This window comes from Pipistrellus kuhlii, unplaced genomic scaffold (assembly GCF_014108245.1).
Source record: "Pipistrellus kuhlii isolate mPipKuh1 unplaced genomic scaffold, mPipKuh1.p scaffold_m20_p_11, whole genome shotgun sequence".
NCBI classification, from domain to species: Eukaryota; Metazoa; Chordata; class Mammalia; order Chiroptera; family Vespertilionidae; genus Pipistrellus; species Pipistrellus kuhlii.
Genome location: NW_023425416.1, coordinates 43,980,651 through 43,999,142, shown reverse-complemented (window position 1 = coordinate 43,999,142; position 18,492 = coordinate 43,980,651). Strand labels below are relative to the sequence as shown.

The 18,492-nt window shown below is 42.9% G+C and overlaps 1 protein-coding gene across 4 annotated transcripts in view; it reads left to right on the top strand.

The window, feature by feature from the left end:
- Positions 1–18,492, top strand: part of TRANK1 (tetratricopeptide repeat and ankyrin repeat containing 1) — a 75,948-nt gene that overhangs the window by 9,068 nt on the left and 48,388 nt on the right. For 2 of the 4 annotated variants that reach the window (XM_036431788.1, XM_045579378.1), the window contains exons 2-4: positions 12,749–12,880; positions 14,995–15,033; positions 16,167–16,293. In XM_036431788.1, coding sequence (XP_036287681.1) covers positions 12,749–12,880; positions 14,995–15,033; positions 16,167–16,293 — 298 coding nt within the window. Of the gene's footprint in view, positions 1–12,654; positions 12,881–14,994; positions 15,034–16,166; positions 16,294–18,492 lie in introns of those variants that run through there. The other 2 variants (XM_036431787.2, XM_036431789.2) reach the window with 2 other exon arrangements.

The window sequence follows — 18,492 nt, the reverse complement described above, 5'->3', positions numbered from 1 at the left end:
CCGACGCTCTATTTATTGAGCCAAACGGGCTAGGGCATTGTAGTGTTTTCTTAAAAATTTTCTGTCATTCTATTAAAAAAAAATCTTTATTGTTGAACATATTACATATGTCTAATCTCCCCCCCACATTGGTTCCTTCTAGCCCATCCCCACTCCCACCCCCTCACCCTAGGCCTTCACCACCTTATCTCCATGGGTTATGCATATATGCATACAAGTTCTTTGGTTGATCACTGTGGTGGGTTTTTTTTTTTTTTTTTTTTTTTTACATGAACATTTTTTCATTCATTTAGAACGAGTTTTGGTATAGGATGTGTATTCGTTTTCTATTGTTGCCATAACAAAAATCACCAATTTAGTGGCTTATATCAACATGAATTATGTAATTATCTCACAGTCTGTAGGTCAGAAGTCTGGGTTTGCTTGGCAGATTTCACAAGGCTGAAATCAAGGTACTGGCTGGCTGAGCTCCTAGAGCACATGTGTCAAACACAAGGCCCTCGGGCCAAATCCGTCCCGCCAGGCCTTGCAATGTGGCCCGCACCACGCTGTCATCACTGCACTCCGCTGCGTTTCCATCACAATGACATTTTATGACTGGTCAGTAAACCATTCGGCCCTCGATTTAGGCTGGATTTTAGATTTTGGCCCCTTCTCTGATTGAGTTCGACACCCCTATCCTAGAGAGAATGGAATGCGAGGAATCCTCTTCCAGGCTCATTCTGTTGCTGGCCAGTCCAGTTCCCTGTGGCTATAGGGCTGAGGTTCTGAGAGTCTCTTCTCAGTTTCTAAGGCCACCTCCATCCTCAGGGCATCACTGATGGGTCCTGTTTCGAATGCACATCTGCTGCTGCTTTTCTCCCTTCTGCCTCCTCCGCCCTCCTCTCCCTGGCAGCTCTCTTCCCAGCCAGAGGACATTCTTTGCCTTCAAGGTTCTTGTGGATAGAATGGGCTGCCTGATCTTCCAGGGTAATACCCCATTTTAAGGTCTGTAACCCTAATTACACCTACAGAGTCCTTTTGCCATGTAATGTAAAGCTTTCACAGGTTCTGGGGGAGAGGGTGTTGACATTTTGGGGCGGGGGAGGGGAGGCGGATGAGAGGTCTCCATGATTGGTCTACAATGTGGTGTGAAGGAGGAATTTAACTTCTATTCCAAATATCTAGCCAGTTGTACGAACCAATTCATTCCTTCTCTATCAATTAAAAAAGCTACCTTTATCATAGATGAAATTCTTTTATAGTATATATTATTTTCTTATATTCTGTTTGTTCCATTGATCTCCTTACTCTTATGTTAGCATTACAATTTAAAATTGGATATGTGCCAAAACCGGTTTGGCTCAGTGGATAGAGCATTGGCCTGTGGACTGAAAGGTCCCAGGTTCGATTCCGGTCAAGGGCATGTACCTTGGTTGTGGGCACATCCCCAATAGGGGGTGTGCAAGAGGTAGCTGATGATTCTCTCGCATCGATGTTTCTAACTCTCTATCCCTCTCTCTTCCTCTCTGTAAAAAAATCAATAAAAAATTAAAATAAATAAATAAAATTAGATATGTTTGAGATGCATTTTATAATGGTAGAGAAAATGTTTCTCTTAATACCATACTTCTCTTTTTATTAAAAATGTCTTGGTTATTCTGTTTTGTTTATTCTTTTCGATGAAGTTGAGAATTCCTTCACTAATCTCCTTAAACATTCTGTTTTCTAAATAGAAATTATTTGAAAATATTAATTCATTAATATGGAGAAGATATGACATTTTATAATAGTGAATTTGCTCAAACAGAAACATGTTGAGTATTTTTAAGTCAAGATTTTTTTTTGAGTAAAGTTTTTTTTTAAATCGACGTAAGTCTTTCAATTTTATGAGTGTTATCCAATATTCTGTTAGGAGTTTTTAAGAAAAGTTATGAGAATTTTATAAATTTTATATATATTTAAAAATATGCTTACCTATTTTTTCATTAAAATTTGTATTACCTGTTTTTCCCTTGAAAATCTGTGTCTGTCCCCTCAGGTTGAACAGATACAGGTTATTATTCCTGTGTTAGTTTAAGCCTATAAACATTACATTGTAAAGCTGTGTGAATATAAATAACCTTCCCAGGAGTCATCTTCTTGCCTTTCTCCACATAGTGAAGTGTTCCACTTATGATCTGGAATTGAACAAAAAACATTTTTTTTTTTTTTTAAATACTGGTTGGTTTGAGAGACAAGAGTGAGTCATTCTGAGGTGAGTCAGGTCTTAATGTGAATATCCAGGGAAACAGGGCTTTAGAGTTGGCTGAATCAAAAATTCTAAACAGTTACTCAGCAGAGATAAAGCTGCCGCAGCAGAAGACAACTATTTTATCCCCCTCTCAAATAAAGAAAAACACAAGTTATTTATGAAATCATGTCAGGCAGTTTTCTTCATGCTTGCTTTACAAGGTCAGTAGCCGTTTTCTTAGGTTGAACCTTGGCTTTGCAGGGCTTTGCTTTGTTAATGGAATAAGTAGGATAGAAATGGAAGGTTCTGTGTTTATGGGGAAGCCATGACCTAGTTTCTAGTTGTCCTACTGTGAGCACTAAGAGATGCTTCGGGGAGATGTGGGTGGATGCACTCGGCATGACCTGTGGCCCCACGTTCTATTCAAAATAGGCTGCAGAAGTAATTTCAAGAGAACTTATAACCTTGATTGCAGATGTTCTTCAGCTCTATGTGTTAGATATTGTGTGGGTTGGAAAGACAGCACGATGCTCAGTGGTGGGAATAGAGGAGTGCAAGAAAGGTGGTGATATCCAGTCCCTGGGCAGAGACTCCACATACCAAGATTTGGGGCAACAGCCCTCAAATCTACCACTCTCACACACAATAAAGGCTATATCTGTTACCTAGTAGAAGATAATATTTCAGATGTTGCACCTAGGTTACTATTCTGTCTGGAACTTTATTCTCCCAACTAGAGGCCCAGTGTACAAAATTCATGCACAGGGTGGGGTTGGGGGTGGTCCCTCAGCCCAGCCTGTACCCTCTCCAATCCCGGACACCTTGGACATCCCTTTCACAATCCGGGACCACTGGCTCCTAACTTCTCACTTGCCTGCTTGCCTGCTTGCCCCCCCCCCCCATGCTGGCCTGGTTGCCTCCAACTGCCCCATTCTGCCAGCCTAGTCCCCTCAACTGCCCCCTATGTTGGTCTGGTTGCCCCCAACTGCCCCATTCTACCAGCCTAGTCACCTTCAACTGCCCCCTATGCTGGCCTGGTTGCCCCATGCAGCCTGCTGTTTGGTTGTTTGGTTGCCCCTCATTGCCGCCCCTGCGCTCCCCCCCCCCCCCCCCAGCAACCTGTTGTTCAGTCATTACTGTGAGTGTGTCCTGACCAATTTGCATATTACCATTTTATTAGTATAGATAGAATTTTCTCAGGGCTGGTGATATTCTATATCTGTCAAGTAATGCAGCCACATGTGACTACTGAGCACTTGAAATGTGGTGGGAGTGACTGAGGACCTGAAGCTTTCCACTGAGTTTAGTTTTAGTTTATTTATTTATTTAAAAATATGTTTTTATTAATTTTTTTGAGAGAGGAAGGGAGAGGGACAGAGAGATAGAAACATCAATGATGAAAGAGAAACATTGATTGGCTGCTTCCCGCATGCTCCCCAATGGGAACTGAACCTACAACTCAGGCATATCCCCTAAAAAGGAATCGAACTGGTGACCTCGTGGTTCATGGGTCAACATTCACCCACTGAACCACATCGGCCGGGCAGTTTTAGTCATTTTAGATTAAAATGTAAATAGCCATATGCATAAGGCAGGCCTCAGGCTTCTCTCAAACCAGTGGCTCCCACGTCTTGTCCTGTGGTTCCTTGGGCTCTGGCCTCTTCCATTTGGTGCTGGCTTCATCCTCAGGCTAAAGTTCTGGGCTGCACATCTGCACGTGTGGTGTTGAGATTCGCAGCCACACTTCTGCACTGGCCCGGGCCTCAAATGGCAGACAGATTTACTTCTGGAAGCTTATTCAGAAGAGTGAGAAAAATGTTCCCAGAAGCCTCTAATAAACTTCTCTGTAAGTTTCAAGGGCCAAAACTGAGTCCCACACCCAGTCCTGAACCAGGAAGTTAGGATTTGCTCACCAGATCCTCAGGAAGTAGGTCTGCGATGGGCTCCCCATAAGGACGGTAGCTCTGGGGGAAAGGGGGTGGTAACAGAAACACAACTGGGGTTCCGTTAGGCTACTTTGAAGGCCCCAGGATGGGTCTCTGTAGCCAAATGGGTAGTGTCAAACTTTCTGAATTATAAACACCACTGATAGATACTCAGGGCAAACTTTCAAGTTTTTGCCGTAAAAGTTTAACCCGTTTTTAGTTTTCACAGTGGCACCATGCTATCATACTAGAATCCAATGAATTCTCATTAGCCACTTACTTTAGAAAGTGTATTTCCTGAGTTTGTTATCATTTGTGTGCTGTTCAGTTGAGTAATGGTTGTTGGGTGTCTAGGCCAGAGTCCACTCCTCTCTCTCCTGCCAAGTAGTGATATTATTGATTAAATAATGAACTAAAGTGGTTCTGGCACATGGTCATCTATGGTTACTTATTAAAAACAAAACAAATAATTCTTTACTTTTATGATTGGGTCTTTTTGGCACTCCATAAGAGAGGACATTCATGTGCTAATGTCTTCATGTAAAAGCACACATCATTAGTCATCAGGAAAATGATAATTAAAACCACAATGAGATACCACATTGGTTAAAATTAAAAAGATTGATAATACCTACTATTGACAAATGTTAGCAGTTTATACTCCCAACACACTGCTATTAGACTAAAACTGGAATTATCTACAAAAACTGTATAGTATAGTACCCTGTGACCCAGCGATTCCATCCCTGGGTTATGTACTCAAAAGAAATGCAGACGTATATTCATTGGAAGACATATGCAAAAATGTTTGTAACAACTTTATTCATAATTACCTCAAAGTGGAAACAACCCAACACCCATCAGTACAATGGATAAATTCTAGTATAAATAATGCAATGAAACACTGCACAGCAACAAGATAAATCACTACTGATATACACAGTAACATTAGTGAGTCTTACACATACAATGTTTAAGGAAAGAAACCAGATTCAAGAATTCCCAGTGTGACTGGGAGGCTCAGGAACAGATAAACCTAATCTATAGTTTAGAGATCAAAATAGTGGTGAAGGTATGCTTATAGGAGACAAGGGCAAGAGATCAAAATAGTGGTGAAGGTATGTTTACAGGAAACTGAGGCAATATATAACAATGTGCTATATATTGACTTGGATGGAGGTTACATAGGTTAAACATTCACTGATCTGAGCACCCAAGATTAGTGTAATGAACATTACTGTATTTTAACTTCAATGACAATGTTAAAAGAAATAAATTTGGCCTTTCCAAGGAAATGGGTTAGGACACCCCTATTATATATATCTTTTCATTATATGTAACTAGTGATCTGGTGCATGGATTCATGCACATTGAAAGGAAATTAATTAGAAGGTGGGACTGGGCTAGATGGGATGGACATGCCCTGGATCCAACCTCCCATGGTCCCTTCCAGCGTCTGTGAAGTGAGCGGGGGTCCCTCCAGCAGGTGGGGTCCCTCCACCTGGCCTGCAGGGATAGGCTGAAACCCGCTCTGACATCCTCCGGGGGGTCCCAGAGTGTGAGAGAGCACTGCAAAATTGCTGTTTTACAGGGTGTGGAACGCAAATGCAATTGTGCAGTAAACCAGTTTTGGGGCTGACAGTGCCCCAGCAACAACATAACCCACGGCTGAAGGTGGAATTGTTGCCAGGCAAGGAATCAGGCTCCCTCCTCTCTGGTTTCAGGGTGCGTCACCTGAGTACTGCTGCTGCCTAATCACAGCAGCTTGGCAGCTCCTGTGTTGAGTGTCTGCCCCCTGGTGGCCAGTGCGCATCATAGCTACTAGTTGGGTGGTAGGAGGGACACTTAGCATATTAGCCTTTTATATATATAGATTGTAAAATTAAGAATTTAGTTCTTTAGTTGCAGTAGCTGTATTTCGGATGTTTAATAGCCACAGTGGCTAGTGACTTCCATATTGGGTAGTACAGAATAGATCATTCCATCATCATAGAACGTTGTAAGGGACAGGATGGCTTCCCCAGTTGCATTTAAGATGAATTCCAAGACCTTCTGATGGCCCTCAAGATCTCAGCTCATCTATCTAATGGAGCCCTTACTACTCTTCCAGCCTCACTTCTGTTCCCCACCCACCTGGCAATTCTTGAACTGTGGTGCTTGGAGCCTTTGCATATACTGTTCTCCTTGCCTGGACACCTACCCATACTCTTCACTGGACTAATTACCAGTTTTTTTGATTTTAGCTTTACTATCACTTTTAAGAAAAACCTGCCTTCCTCCTGCAGTTTAGGTTATGTTCTCTTTTACATGCTTCCTTATACCCTCTAATTTTTATGAAGGAAAATCTGTTAACTATAATATTATAATAACAGACAGTAAGCTTCTCAAATATAGGGATGATTGTCCTTTCTCAGTCAACCCTTTGTCCCCCCAGTGCCTAGCACAGAATAGATGCTATATATTATATAAATATTAAATTTGAGTATTCTGAGGTACCTGTGTGTTGAGTGAGTGTGAAAATTTCATCCAAAGAGGCATTGATTTAAAACCAGTCAAAAGTTCCTGCCTAGTAGACCGTTATTTATGATAATTACCTTTTGCTGGGAATATGAGTTTCAGGATGTACATTTACAAGGGCAGTACAGAGCCTGACTTGTCAACTGGTTTTAGCATCACCAACTTGACTTGGGTGTTCTGTGTGGTTGGGGGCTAATAAGACTATAAGTTGGGACAGAATAATTTTAAAATTGATGGATAAAGGAGAGTGGGTGGACTGGGACAGCCCTAGGTTTATGGCAGGCTGGTGAATCAGCTGAGGGGGGTGGTAGGGTGATCTGTTTTTTCTTGTCTTATTTTGATACCTAAGTAGAAAAATCTTGGGCCTAATGCTTCAGACTTCTCCTGAGGCCTTTGGAAGGATTTTGAGTAAGTTTCTTAAGAAAATCCCTACTCTTCTCCTGCATTTTTCCCTTTCCCCCCAAGTGGGGGAGGGGGGGAGGGTGGAAAAAGAAAAACAATGAAAACAAATTGGAGTCCCCAGATTGAGTCTGACTTTGGATTCATATCCTGGCTGACTTCCTGTGGGGAGTAGGAAGGAGTCAGCTTTGAGAATTGTTTTCTCTGCTCTCGGTTTGGAACTGTCTCCTCCTAGCATTCCAGAGTTGATCTTGGATCACTGACTGCATTTAGGGTCTTTGGAAAGGATTTTATTAAAAACAAACAAACAACCCCCCCCCCCCCAAAAAAAAACACACACAAAAAACAAACAAAAAAAAAAACCACCAGAAACCAAAAAAGGAAACTAGTTTGCTTTCAAGATTTCAAGTAGTACCCAGATAAGGTATGAAGGTAAAGCCCTCCGCTGCCCATGTCAGCTGCCCCGAGCCCACTCCTGTTGGTAGTTTTCGCTCTATTCCTATAACTTAGTTACACCATTTCCTGTGCATACACACAATGACTAATAAAAACCACAATGACCTGGGTCTGCTTTCCATCAAGCGTGTTTATTTCAAAGTCTACTTGGTGCATTTGTATATATATATATTTTGCTTTTGCTTCCTTGGGTGTAGCTAGGCAGCCCAAGGCACCTCCCAACAGCTGGACCTTGAATCCTCTTAGGTACATAGTGAAATTGCTGAAAGCCAATGCGATAGCTGTGAAACCTGCAGCTGCGAAACTATCTCTATTTATCTTTTTGTTTTTGCATCATTATCAAAACTGAAGGCAGGGGAGTGAGTGCTCAGTGCTGGGCAGATATCACATACTGTAGTGATGTCACTGGGTGCTGACCTTTGGCCTCTAGAATGTAGTTGAGCCAGTCAGACCATCTGGGTTTGATTCCAGCTCTACCGTTTTCTGTGTGACCGTGGTTAGTAGTTTAACCCCTCTTTGCCTCATTTTCCCTATACGTCTAATGGGGATGCAATCATACCTATTTCATGGGGCTTCTTGTAAGAATAAAATGACTCGGTGATGTAAAGTCTGTAGTTGGTGCTTAAGCATATTGTCATTATGTTAAATTATTATCACTTGCATTTAATAATTCCATCTTATAAATAGACCACCCAGTTGTTAAAAAAAAATGGCCTCAACAATGGAGCCTTCTGTGTTCTAAGGCAGAGGTAAAGGGCATTCTTCCCTATAATGAGAATGTAACTGGCAAATCTTATTTAGAAATGAAAAGCCTGGGTTGGCAATTCACTTTCCCCTGTGACGTGATGATACCAAGAAAAGGCAGAAATATAAGCACATGAAAACATGTGATGTTTGCCCACATAACAGTAAGAGCTCACTCTTGGTTTCTAGAGGAGTATAAACCGCCCCCCCCCCCCAATTCTGACATGAATAATTTTTATTATAGTTATAAGCACAGAGAAAATATTTTGTGTTTGTGTTTGAGTTCTTCAGGTAAGCCCTTAAAGAGTCTTGTTTTGATAACATTGATTAAATGTTATTTAAAATAGTAAATAAAATGGTATGATATTGGTATAAAAACAGGTATATAGATCAAAGGCACAGACTAGAAAGCCCAGAAATAAACCCATGCCTATAGGATCAATTAATGTATGACAGAGGAGCCTAGATATACACTGGGGGGAAGGACAGTCCCTTCACTAAATGATGCTGGGAAAACTGGACAGCCACATGCAAAAGCATGAAACTCCACCACTCTCTTATACCATACACAAAAATTAACTCACAGTGGGTTAAAGGCTTCAATGTAAGAGCTAATATTTAGAAGACACAAGATCCTGTAGCTTGTATCTGGAAATCTTTCCTGGAAAAATTAGGACCATATCAGGACCTGAGTGTATGGAAATGTGAAGGGTCATTTGTTAGAGCTAAACCCTGAATGGAGACAGTGAGTCTGAGTTTCCCCACAAGAAAGGCCCCCATCCAGTGAGGCTGCCTTTGAGGAGGCTGATGAGAAGGAGGCATTTGGTGACGACCAGGATGCCTTCCCACTGGCCAAAACGGTGATCACCGTGACAAGGTCAAGGAGGGAGAGAATGAGAGTAGCTGAGAATCCTACATTGAGGAGAGCCCAGAAGGATATGTAAAAGCCCGAGGCTTTGTCAACAAGAGATATTATTGCAGAAATAACGAAGGGGGAAACTTGGGGCAGAGATGTTAATAGGGTTTAAGAATATACAAGCTGATGACAATGGCTTCCACCCCCTTAACTTCCCTCCCCCACTTTGAGATGCCTGCAAGCAGCTTGTGAGGTATAAAAAGGGACCAACTCAGAGATGTTGGGCGCCTATACCAGCTTAATTGAATTAATAAGTGAATGAACAAAGAGTAGCATGAGAAGCAACAAGAATAAAGGGTGGGGCTTATTCTGCATAATGTAGACATAACTGTAAAAAAATCATTTACGGTCTGATTATTAAGGCGGTACTGCGTAGAGCAATTGGAAGTTGGAAAAATTAAAACCCTGCCTAATTTCAATGGTGTGACTTCACATTTTGGCATATTTTCAATATATTATATGGTTTTCAAATTTACTTTGGGATTATACATCCTTTTCTGTTGATTGTTTTTTTTATTTACTAACTTAGCCTATCACTAAATGTTCTTTTGCAACATGATTTTAAAAATAACTCCATGATATTATACCAGACGGATATCCTACAACTGACTCTAATCCATTACACGTTATGGAACATTGAGGGTTATTTCCAGTTTTCACTGTGGCAAACACCCACGGGCTTAAATCTATCCATGATATAGTATATTTCCCTGTAAGAGGAAATGACAGCTCCCAACACTTGGGGATCATTCTTTTAATTATTTTCCAATGCTACTTTGTTTTAATTTTTCATTTCTTGCTCACTAGTGAGGGTGATCCTGATTATCCTCTCTCCATATATTTAGCCATTCCTTGTATTCCTTGTGAATTGTCTATTTAGGACCTCACACATTTTGGTCAGGGTGTTGGTGAAAAGGTATTTACAAAAGAGGGCTGTTGTTAGTTGATTGCGATTTTTTTTCCTAGTTGTCCAACATGGCGAGTTTAAAAATATGTATGGGACTTATGACTAACAATATTTTGAAAAAGAAACAAGTTTTTATTCTCTAGTCAATCAACTCTAACTATTTTCATGTTTAAAGTCATCAGCGTGTCGATTTGCGAGCCATAGGGTCGAGATATTATTTTATGAAAAATGTAGGTGGAATTTCGCCTTCTGACTGTTTACCAATCATGTGCCTCATTCTGCTACAGCTCTGCCTGAGGAATTCATCTCAGTTTAAAAAACCCCATTTCTGATAAGCTCAGGCGGACTTAAAATAAGCCATTACTTACATCTGCATGTGTCTGCTTTTCCTGACCCGAAATTCCTCACCAAGATTTGAAACTAGCCCTGGCCAATGGGGCTCATTTGGTTGAAATGTCCCTGTCAAGGCACATAACCGAGGTTGTAGGCTCTCTTGGGGCCTGCAGGGGAGGCAGCCAATCAATTATTTCTCTCTCTCTCCCTCCCTCCCTCCCTCCCTCCCTCCCTCCCTCCCTCTCCCTCTCCCTCTCCCTCTCCCTCTCCCTCTCCCTCCCCCTCTCCCTCTCCCTCTCCCTCTAGAATCAGTGAAAGCATATCCTGAGGTGAGGATTAAAAAAAGAAAAAGAAAAAAAAAAGATTTGAAACAAAAATAAGAGTTATTATCTGTCTAAGAATTGTGTTGGTCAGTAAGACCTCCAATGGATTGTACATCCCCACAGGTACATGGCATTTGCAAACACCTGAATCAGCCTCATATTTAAGATCTCCCCCACTGCCTTCCCTTTCCCTCTGGTATTTTGAGAGGAGGAAATCCTAAAGGCTCTCTGCTGTCTCCCTCTCCCCCTTCCCCTACCTCCTTGAAGCTCTCCAAGCTCCTCTCCTGAGGCCCATCATGTGGACAGGGCCACAAGCACTTCTCCGATTACCCAGGCCTCCGAAGTGAGAGATGACCTCTGGGTCTGGCATTCAAATCTATTACACACAAATATTGAAGTGCCCATCATATGCTAGGTCATAGAGGCACAAAATGAATAAAACAGAAAGTCACGACCTGAGAGAACCATGTGCTTCTTGTGAGGCACAGAAGAGTGAGCAGACAAAGGCAAAATCAGGCACAAATCTCAGACATGCGTGCTCTGCTGCTTGTTTTATAGTGTTTTAGGCAGGAAGGAGGACGGGAGAGGCGGTGATATGGTGGCCCTGTTGAAGCATCCATCTTCTATAAAAACTGCTGTTAGAAATTTTAACCCTGCTATTTGGCTTCTGTAAATGCTTGCTTGCTTAAATAATAAGGGAAATAAGACTATCCCACTTCAGAGAGGCCAATAAACCTTCTCCGGACAAAATTATCAGTGCTGGCACCAGGCCAGGCCTTTGGTTGAGGTCTCAAGGCCCCAGCACATAGGTGCTCTTTAAGAACTTGCAAAAGGGGCTAGAAACACCCCATATTTGGGAGACAAAGAAGGTAAAAACATATAAATAGGGAAAATTCCTCCATATTGGGGCCCAGAATTTGAGACATTTTCCTCTGGACCTGCGTGTAATAAAGTGTGACTCCAAACTCTCTGGCATTGTTTGATTATTCTCAGTCCCTTGTGTATTGTGGCTTTCTGAACTGCACCTCCTCCCCTGCAAGTACCCTACTTGGGCTGCCAGTTGCAAATGTCTCCCCCTCCCCAACGTCCCGTAGTTCAGGGTTCGGGTTTTGGAGGAGGCCACACACAAATGAAAGAGACTAGAAAATATTAATTTGGAAATATTGGGGGCTAGGTGGGAGCCCAACTCAAGGGGAAGGACTTCACCCGTTCTGGCCTTGCTATCTCTTTTATTAAGACTATGACATACACCCATAGCCTTGAGGCAGGCAATTCCAATAGTAGTCAATCAGCAAGAATTTACATAAAACTAAAAATTTAGCTACCATTGTCTCAACTAAACAGTGGTTGGTTGGCTCTGACCTTTCAGTGCTTCAAGGTTGACCAGCCTTCCTGGTTCCTTGTTCACACCTCTCTGCTAGTGAAGACAATTGGGGGCTTCCAGCACTCCTCTTTCTGAGTAGGACCCTCAGCTGAGTTTTGCTTGTACCGTTAGGTGATGTGGCATAGTGGTCAAGAGCAGAAGCTTGAATTTGGGGTCTGAACTGGGAAATGCCATTAGCAGATCTTAAGGCAAGTGGCATGAACCTTTTTGAGAATTGTTTTCCTCAACTAAAACAGTGCCTCCTTATGGGCATAGTGCTGGGTAAATGAGAGTATAAATAATCATCCCAGTTATAGGAACCGCTGCCACTTCTTGAACCAAAGTACCTACCAGTTTTATGCTGTCTTGCACCTGGCAGCAGCCTCCTTGCTCAGTGCAGAGCTGATAATTAACACAGGCTAAATGGAATATTCTGGCCTCTGCTCTTGAGGTCAGAAAAGAACTGAGGAAGAAGTGACCTGGGCAGACTATCTGGTCCCATGATGGCAAGAAGTATTGTTAGGGTGTGCCCTGCACAGGTGGGTGGAGCCAGAACTAACAAAGTGCCTCTCCAGGCTCTCAGCAGTGCAGATGGGAAGGGGACCGAGGCCCATGGAGGCCCGCAGCCAGCCCTTTGCTATGTTTCCTCACAGGATGGATCCGGCAACTTATGCTGAGCTGTTGAAAGAATCCGGCAACCAAGTTTTTAAGAATGGGAACTTCTCTTTGGCCATCAGAAAGTACGATGAAGCTATCCAGGTTCTCCTGCAGTTATACCAGTGGGGGTAAGTGTTTGTATTTCCTTCCCACCTTTTTTAAGTAAAAGGGAACTCGGTTGCTTAAGTTTTCTTGTCATTTCTCACACAGCCTAGTTTCTGTTTCCTTTTAGCTCACTTCCTGTTGATCATCTCTAGCATCAGCTCAGAAATTGAACAGAATACACTAGACTAGAGTAATAAGGGAAATGGAAAGTGAAACTTAAGGGACTGTTGGTAAACATTACAAAGCTCTCCTGTCTGTCTGATTACTGTCTGATTACGGGATCTGAGTTTCTGGGATGACTGAAGTCTCCAAACTTCTCCGTTGTCATTCATTTCATCTTCTTGAGTACCTATGCCTATACCCCCTGGCCACAGTGCTCACCACTCAGGAATGCAGCTCACCTCTTTCACTGCCCTTCACTTTTAGTAGACCTGTTCCCAAATATTTTCCTATTATGATAATGATTAAAGTCATGGAGGACACAAAGAGCTTTTGTTTATGTAGGTTTTTAGCTATCAATATGTAGGTTTTAAATCTGTATCAGAACTTAAAACTAAGAGAAATTTACAGTATATGTTTATTCATCTAAAAAGAATATCAATAAGAAATCTATTACGTTAATATAAGTAACATTTTAAAGAAAAATATATTTTCCAAAGAAAAAAATTTAATGAGAAGACTGGCACATTTTACACTTTTACAAGTCCTTTTAATGTCTGTCTCAGTAGCAGATATCTGGCTTCTCACATCAGCTTCTACATTCAATCTGTATTGATAGCACATGTCATGTAGTCTCTGAACATCCCTTGAACACATGAGAGAATGAGTGTGTAAAGGTACAAAGTATCTTAGTATTATTATTGTATAAGTTTCTTTCCTGTTGCTGCTGTAACAAGTTACTATAAACTTAGTGGCTTCACACAATACAAATTTATTATCTTACAATTCTGGAGATCAGTAGTCCAAAATGAGTCTTAACAAGGCTAAAATCAGGATGTCAGAGGAGAACCCATTTCCTTGCTTTTTTGAACTTTGAGTGACTGCCCGTTTTCCTTTGCTTGTGGCCCCTTTCTCCATCTTCAAAGCATATTATTTCAATCTGCATCTGTCCTTACATCACCTTCTGCTCTGCCAGGTTTCATTCTCTCTCTCATCCTTACATTTGTAATTGTATATAATCTGGGGTAATCTCTTCTCAAGATTCATATATTAAACACATCCGCAAAGTCCCTTTTGCCGTAAAAGGTAACATTATTGGAGGACCATTATGCAGTCTACTACAATTTTAACCTTGTGGATTACCTAAAATGGTCTTGGGGAACCCCTTCCCCCCTGAGGTTACCAGATCATATTCTAGGAACAGCCATAGCAGAAGAAGCAAGAGCTTGGCTATCTGTGGGTACATACAGCCTAAACTTGTACTTAGAAATGACACGGAATTAAATTACTGAAACATGGTTCCCAACACTACCTCTCTATCACTATAACATCTGCACTCTAGCTGGTCTTGAGTGTAATTGGCTTTGGCCTGTATTTCTGTCATTCTGGCCCTTTATGAGTCAGATCAGAACTGTCGGAGCTGAGCCTAGAGCTCCTCATTCAGGGCAAAACATCTGGCTTTCTTAAAGAGGAAGCGTTGGAAAGTGGTTATCATCACAGACTGACCCCATTGTGAGTCCTCAAATCTTAGCTCCACCATTTATTACTGTGTGACTGCTAATGGGACTTCTGCCTGGACCCTCACATGTTGCCTTTCGTGGACCTTCCTGACATTGTGTCTTGCCCGTCACTTGTTGCCTGTCTTCCTGCTGATACAGGGATTTATGTGCATGTGGTTTGCAGAGCAAGACGGGGACTGAGGGAAGCAGGATGGGGCAGGGGAAGGCTCCAGGCAGGGATATTGTCTCACCTGGAGTCCCCTTTAGTCTGATCTCCAGCGAACTTGGGAGGATGAGTTGTACTGTGTAGCTGGTCCCACTTTGGGATAAGGGGCTGACCCGTATTAGTCCATCATTGGCTGTAGGCTGATCAGCCCCTGGGAGTTGTCCTAGGGAGGGGAGCTGTATTAGTCAGCGTGCACTGTCATAACAAAATACCATAGACTGGCAGTTTAACCAACAGGAATTTTTTCTCACAGTTCTGGAGCCTGGGATCCTGCTGGCCAGTACGGTGCCTGGTAAGAACTCTTTTCCTGGTTTGCAGACGGCCACCTTCTCACTGTGTCCTCATATGGTAGAGAGAGAGAGAGAGCGCGGAGGCTCTCTGGTGATTCTTGTTATAAGGCAACTAACCCTCACCACCTCATCTAAACCTAATCACCTTCCCTAAGCCCCATCTCCAAACACTGTCACATTGGGGGCTAGGGCTTCAACATATGAATTGGGGGTTGGGGCACACAATTTAGTCCCTAGCAGGAGCGTAACTTCTTGGGAGAGGGTGCTCCCATTAGGCTGAGGGTAAATCTCTGGAGCCCCTAGCTGCAGCCAACACTCACTGCATGCAGGTGAGGATGGCTTCACTGGCCAGGGTATCGGCCTGACACCTGGGGAATCTATTATACTACGCTCCTATAGGACTTTCTGTGACCATGAAGACGATCTGTAATATAGAAGGTGACTACTGAGTACTGAAACGTGGCAAATATAACTAAGGGACTGAATTTTACATTTTGTTTAATTAATTTAAATTTATTTTAAAATTGATTTATTGATTATTAATTCATTTAAATTTAAACAGCTACATATGGCTAGTGGCTCCTCTATTGGGCGGTGCAGATTAGCCACATGGTGTGTGGACCTTGTTTGTACTCTGGGTCCTGCCAGTATGCTAGAATAGTGCTTGGCCTGGGTCTCTCCCAGTGGGTCCGTGGGGATGCTGTGGTCACATGTTCTAAACTGTCCTTCCTGTGGTAAGCTCTGCCTCCATTCAGGAGGAGCATGCAAGTGGAGTGGTTCACACCATGTCTGCCCTCTGCTCACACTCAGTGGGAAACTCCCATCCCCTCCATCCTTAGGAACAGTCTCTAAAAAATGAAGAAATCTGTGGGGATCAGTAGAAAGTGGCGCCAAGGTGCTGAGAACATTTGTCATTAAGAGCTGGGAGCAGAGGATTTGGGAGTGAGGAAGGACAGATTGTACCTTGTAAGTGCCCCAGGATTTCTAGGGGCCTACAAAGGTCATACCTGGCACATTTCCTGCTGAAACCCCATGGGCATGAGAGCCGTCAGGATCAGAGTGATGGTCTTTAAGGATTGTTTCTGTATTTGTAGGAAGATAGTTTTACGGATCTCCAGCTTGTTCTTTCTCACAGGGTTCCCCCCAGGGACTTGGCTGTGCTTCTGTGCAACAAGTCCAATGCCTTTTACAACCTTGGGAAATGGAACGAGGCATTTGTGGCTGCCAAGGAGTGTCTCCAGTGGGATCCAACTTACGTGAAGGTATGGTGCAAGGGACCGCTGGGGGCAGCTGCTGCCTCCTTCCTTTTAGCCTGCCTCCTCCCCTCCCTTCTAAAATGGGAGTGCTTCTCATTCAACTCCCTTTGCACTTAACACAGGTTATCATGGGGCAAGTGAGTGGTACCCAGAGAAGGGCAGAACCAAGGATGGCGAAGTGTTGAAATGCCCTTATAGGGGGAAGCAGAGCTGGGCTCTTGGTGGATGGAGTGCAGTGGAGATCCTTTGAGCTCATTTTGTTCCGAAGTAGTGACACCAAATTTGTAGTCTATTCATGTTCTTTGCTGTTTACAGGTTTCATGATAGCAAAGCTTTACTTTAGCTGCAATTCTTTTATATATATACTAGAGGTCCGGTGCACAAAAATTGTTGCACTTGGATGGATAGGTCCCTCAGCCTGGCCTGTGCCCTCTTGCATTCTGGGAGCCCTCATTCTGGGAGCCCTTGGGGGATGTCCAACTGACGGCTTAGGGCACCCCCCAAAGGGAGTGGACCTAAGTTGACAGATATCCTTAGTGATTCCACTGCTGCTGTGCTCGCCAGTCATGAGCCTGGCTTCTGGTTGAGTGGCGCTCCCCCTGTAGGATGAGAGAGAAACATTGATCAGCTGCCTCCTGCACACCCCCCACTGGGAATGTGCCTGCAACCAAGGTACATGCCCTTGACCGGAATCGAACCTGGGACCTTTCAGTCTGCAGGTTGACGTTCTATCCACTGAGCCATACCGGTTTTGGCTTGATTTATATTATTTTTATTGATTTCAGAGAAGAAGGGAGAGAGAGAAACATCAGTGATAAGAGAGAATCACTGATCGGCTGCCTCCTGCACACCCCCTACTAGAGATCAAGCCTGAAACCAAGACATGTGCCCTGACAAGGAATCGAACCGTGACTTCCTGGTTCATAGGTTGACGCTCAACCGCTGAGTCATGCCGGCCCGGCCAGATCTTATTCGATGTTACTTCCTATGTGACATGGGGGCCTCCTGAGAAAGGAAGTGAAGACTCCAAATAAGTGTGTGGGCCGGAGAGTTTATGTATCTTTTTTAACGAAGAGTGACACAATGTGGAGACATGACAAGACAAAGGATAAGGTTTTAAAGACCTTAAGGTCTGTGAACTGTGGAGACATAAACGTATGGAAGAATTAATGGCAGATAAGGGCTATCAACAAGGTTTGCTTGTGCAGGCTCATCTCAGTGCCTACTCTCTGTTTCCTTCAGGGCCCTAAAGACTTCCCGGGAGAGGGTATTTAAGCAGTCCACATGTCCCATGTTTTGGGGTGACATATTCTGATCCCCCCTAATCTCTTGTGTCCAAAATAAAAAGATGAGACTTAAACCTGAGGAAGTCAGAGAAATGGGAAATTCTCTACCAGCTTGCCTGGTTGGAAAATAAAACACTTTTTTTTCTGATTGTTCTCTAAGGTTTAGACTTTCAAATGAAAGTTAAGACAAATAAAAAAAATAATCAGAGATTTGATGTTAAGTGGAATTGTACCATAAATGCCAATGCAGTTGGATGGTCAGAGTTGGGGGAGAGAGTGAGATATGGGTGAGAGAGAAATATTGATCTATCAGTTGGTTGATCGGTTGCTTCCCACATGCACCTCGACCTGGGATCAAACGCGAAACCTATGTATGTGCCCTGACCAGGAATCAAATCCTCCACCTTTTGGTGTACGGGATGACAAGCAAGCCACCTAGCCAGGGCATGTCCGGGAGGTTGTTTGCATCATGAATCCTTGTAATTTTCCTCTCTCTACAGAAATAAAAAAAAATTATTATTTTTGCCTATAATTCTTGTGATTACAATTTTCCTCTATACGTCCCCAGGGCAGATTGTGTTTACTTTGATTGAGAGGAGCAGGAAACAATTTCTGTGTTACATGACAAGCTCATTCTTTCCTGAACGCTGTAGTCGCGGGATTTTTTTCATTCCTCTCTTCTTGCACAGCTGTGATCTGAGTCATGGATAAATAAATGACACGTAATTGGAAGCAGGCCAGCTTCCTTCTCTCTGTGTTCTACGTCATAGATTTGAAAGTGATTATTTTCTTAGCAGTTAGGAAATGACAGGAAAAATGTCGCACAGAACATCATGTGGCAGCCCGGTGGGCAGTGACTGTTAGAGATCTGTGTTAACACGGAAGTGAGATTCTAGGGTCCCCCCTCCCCCTGACCCCC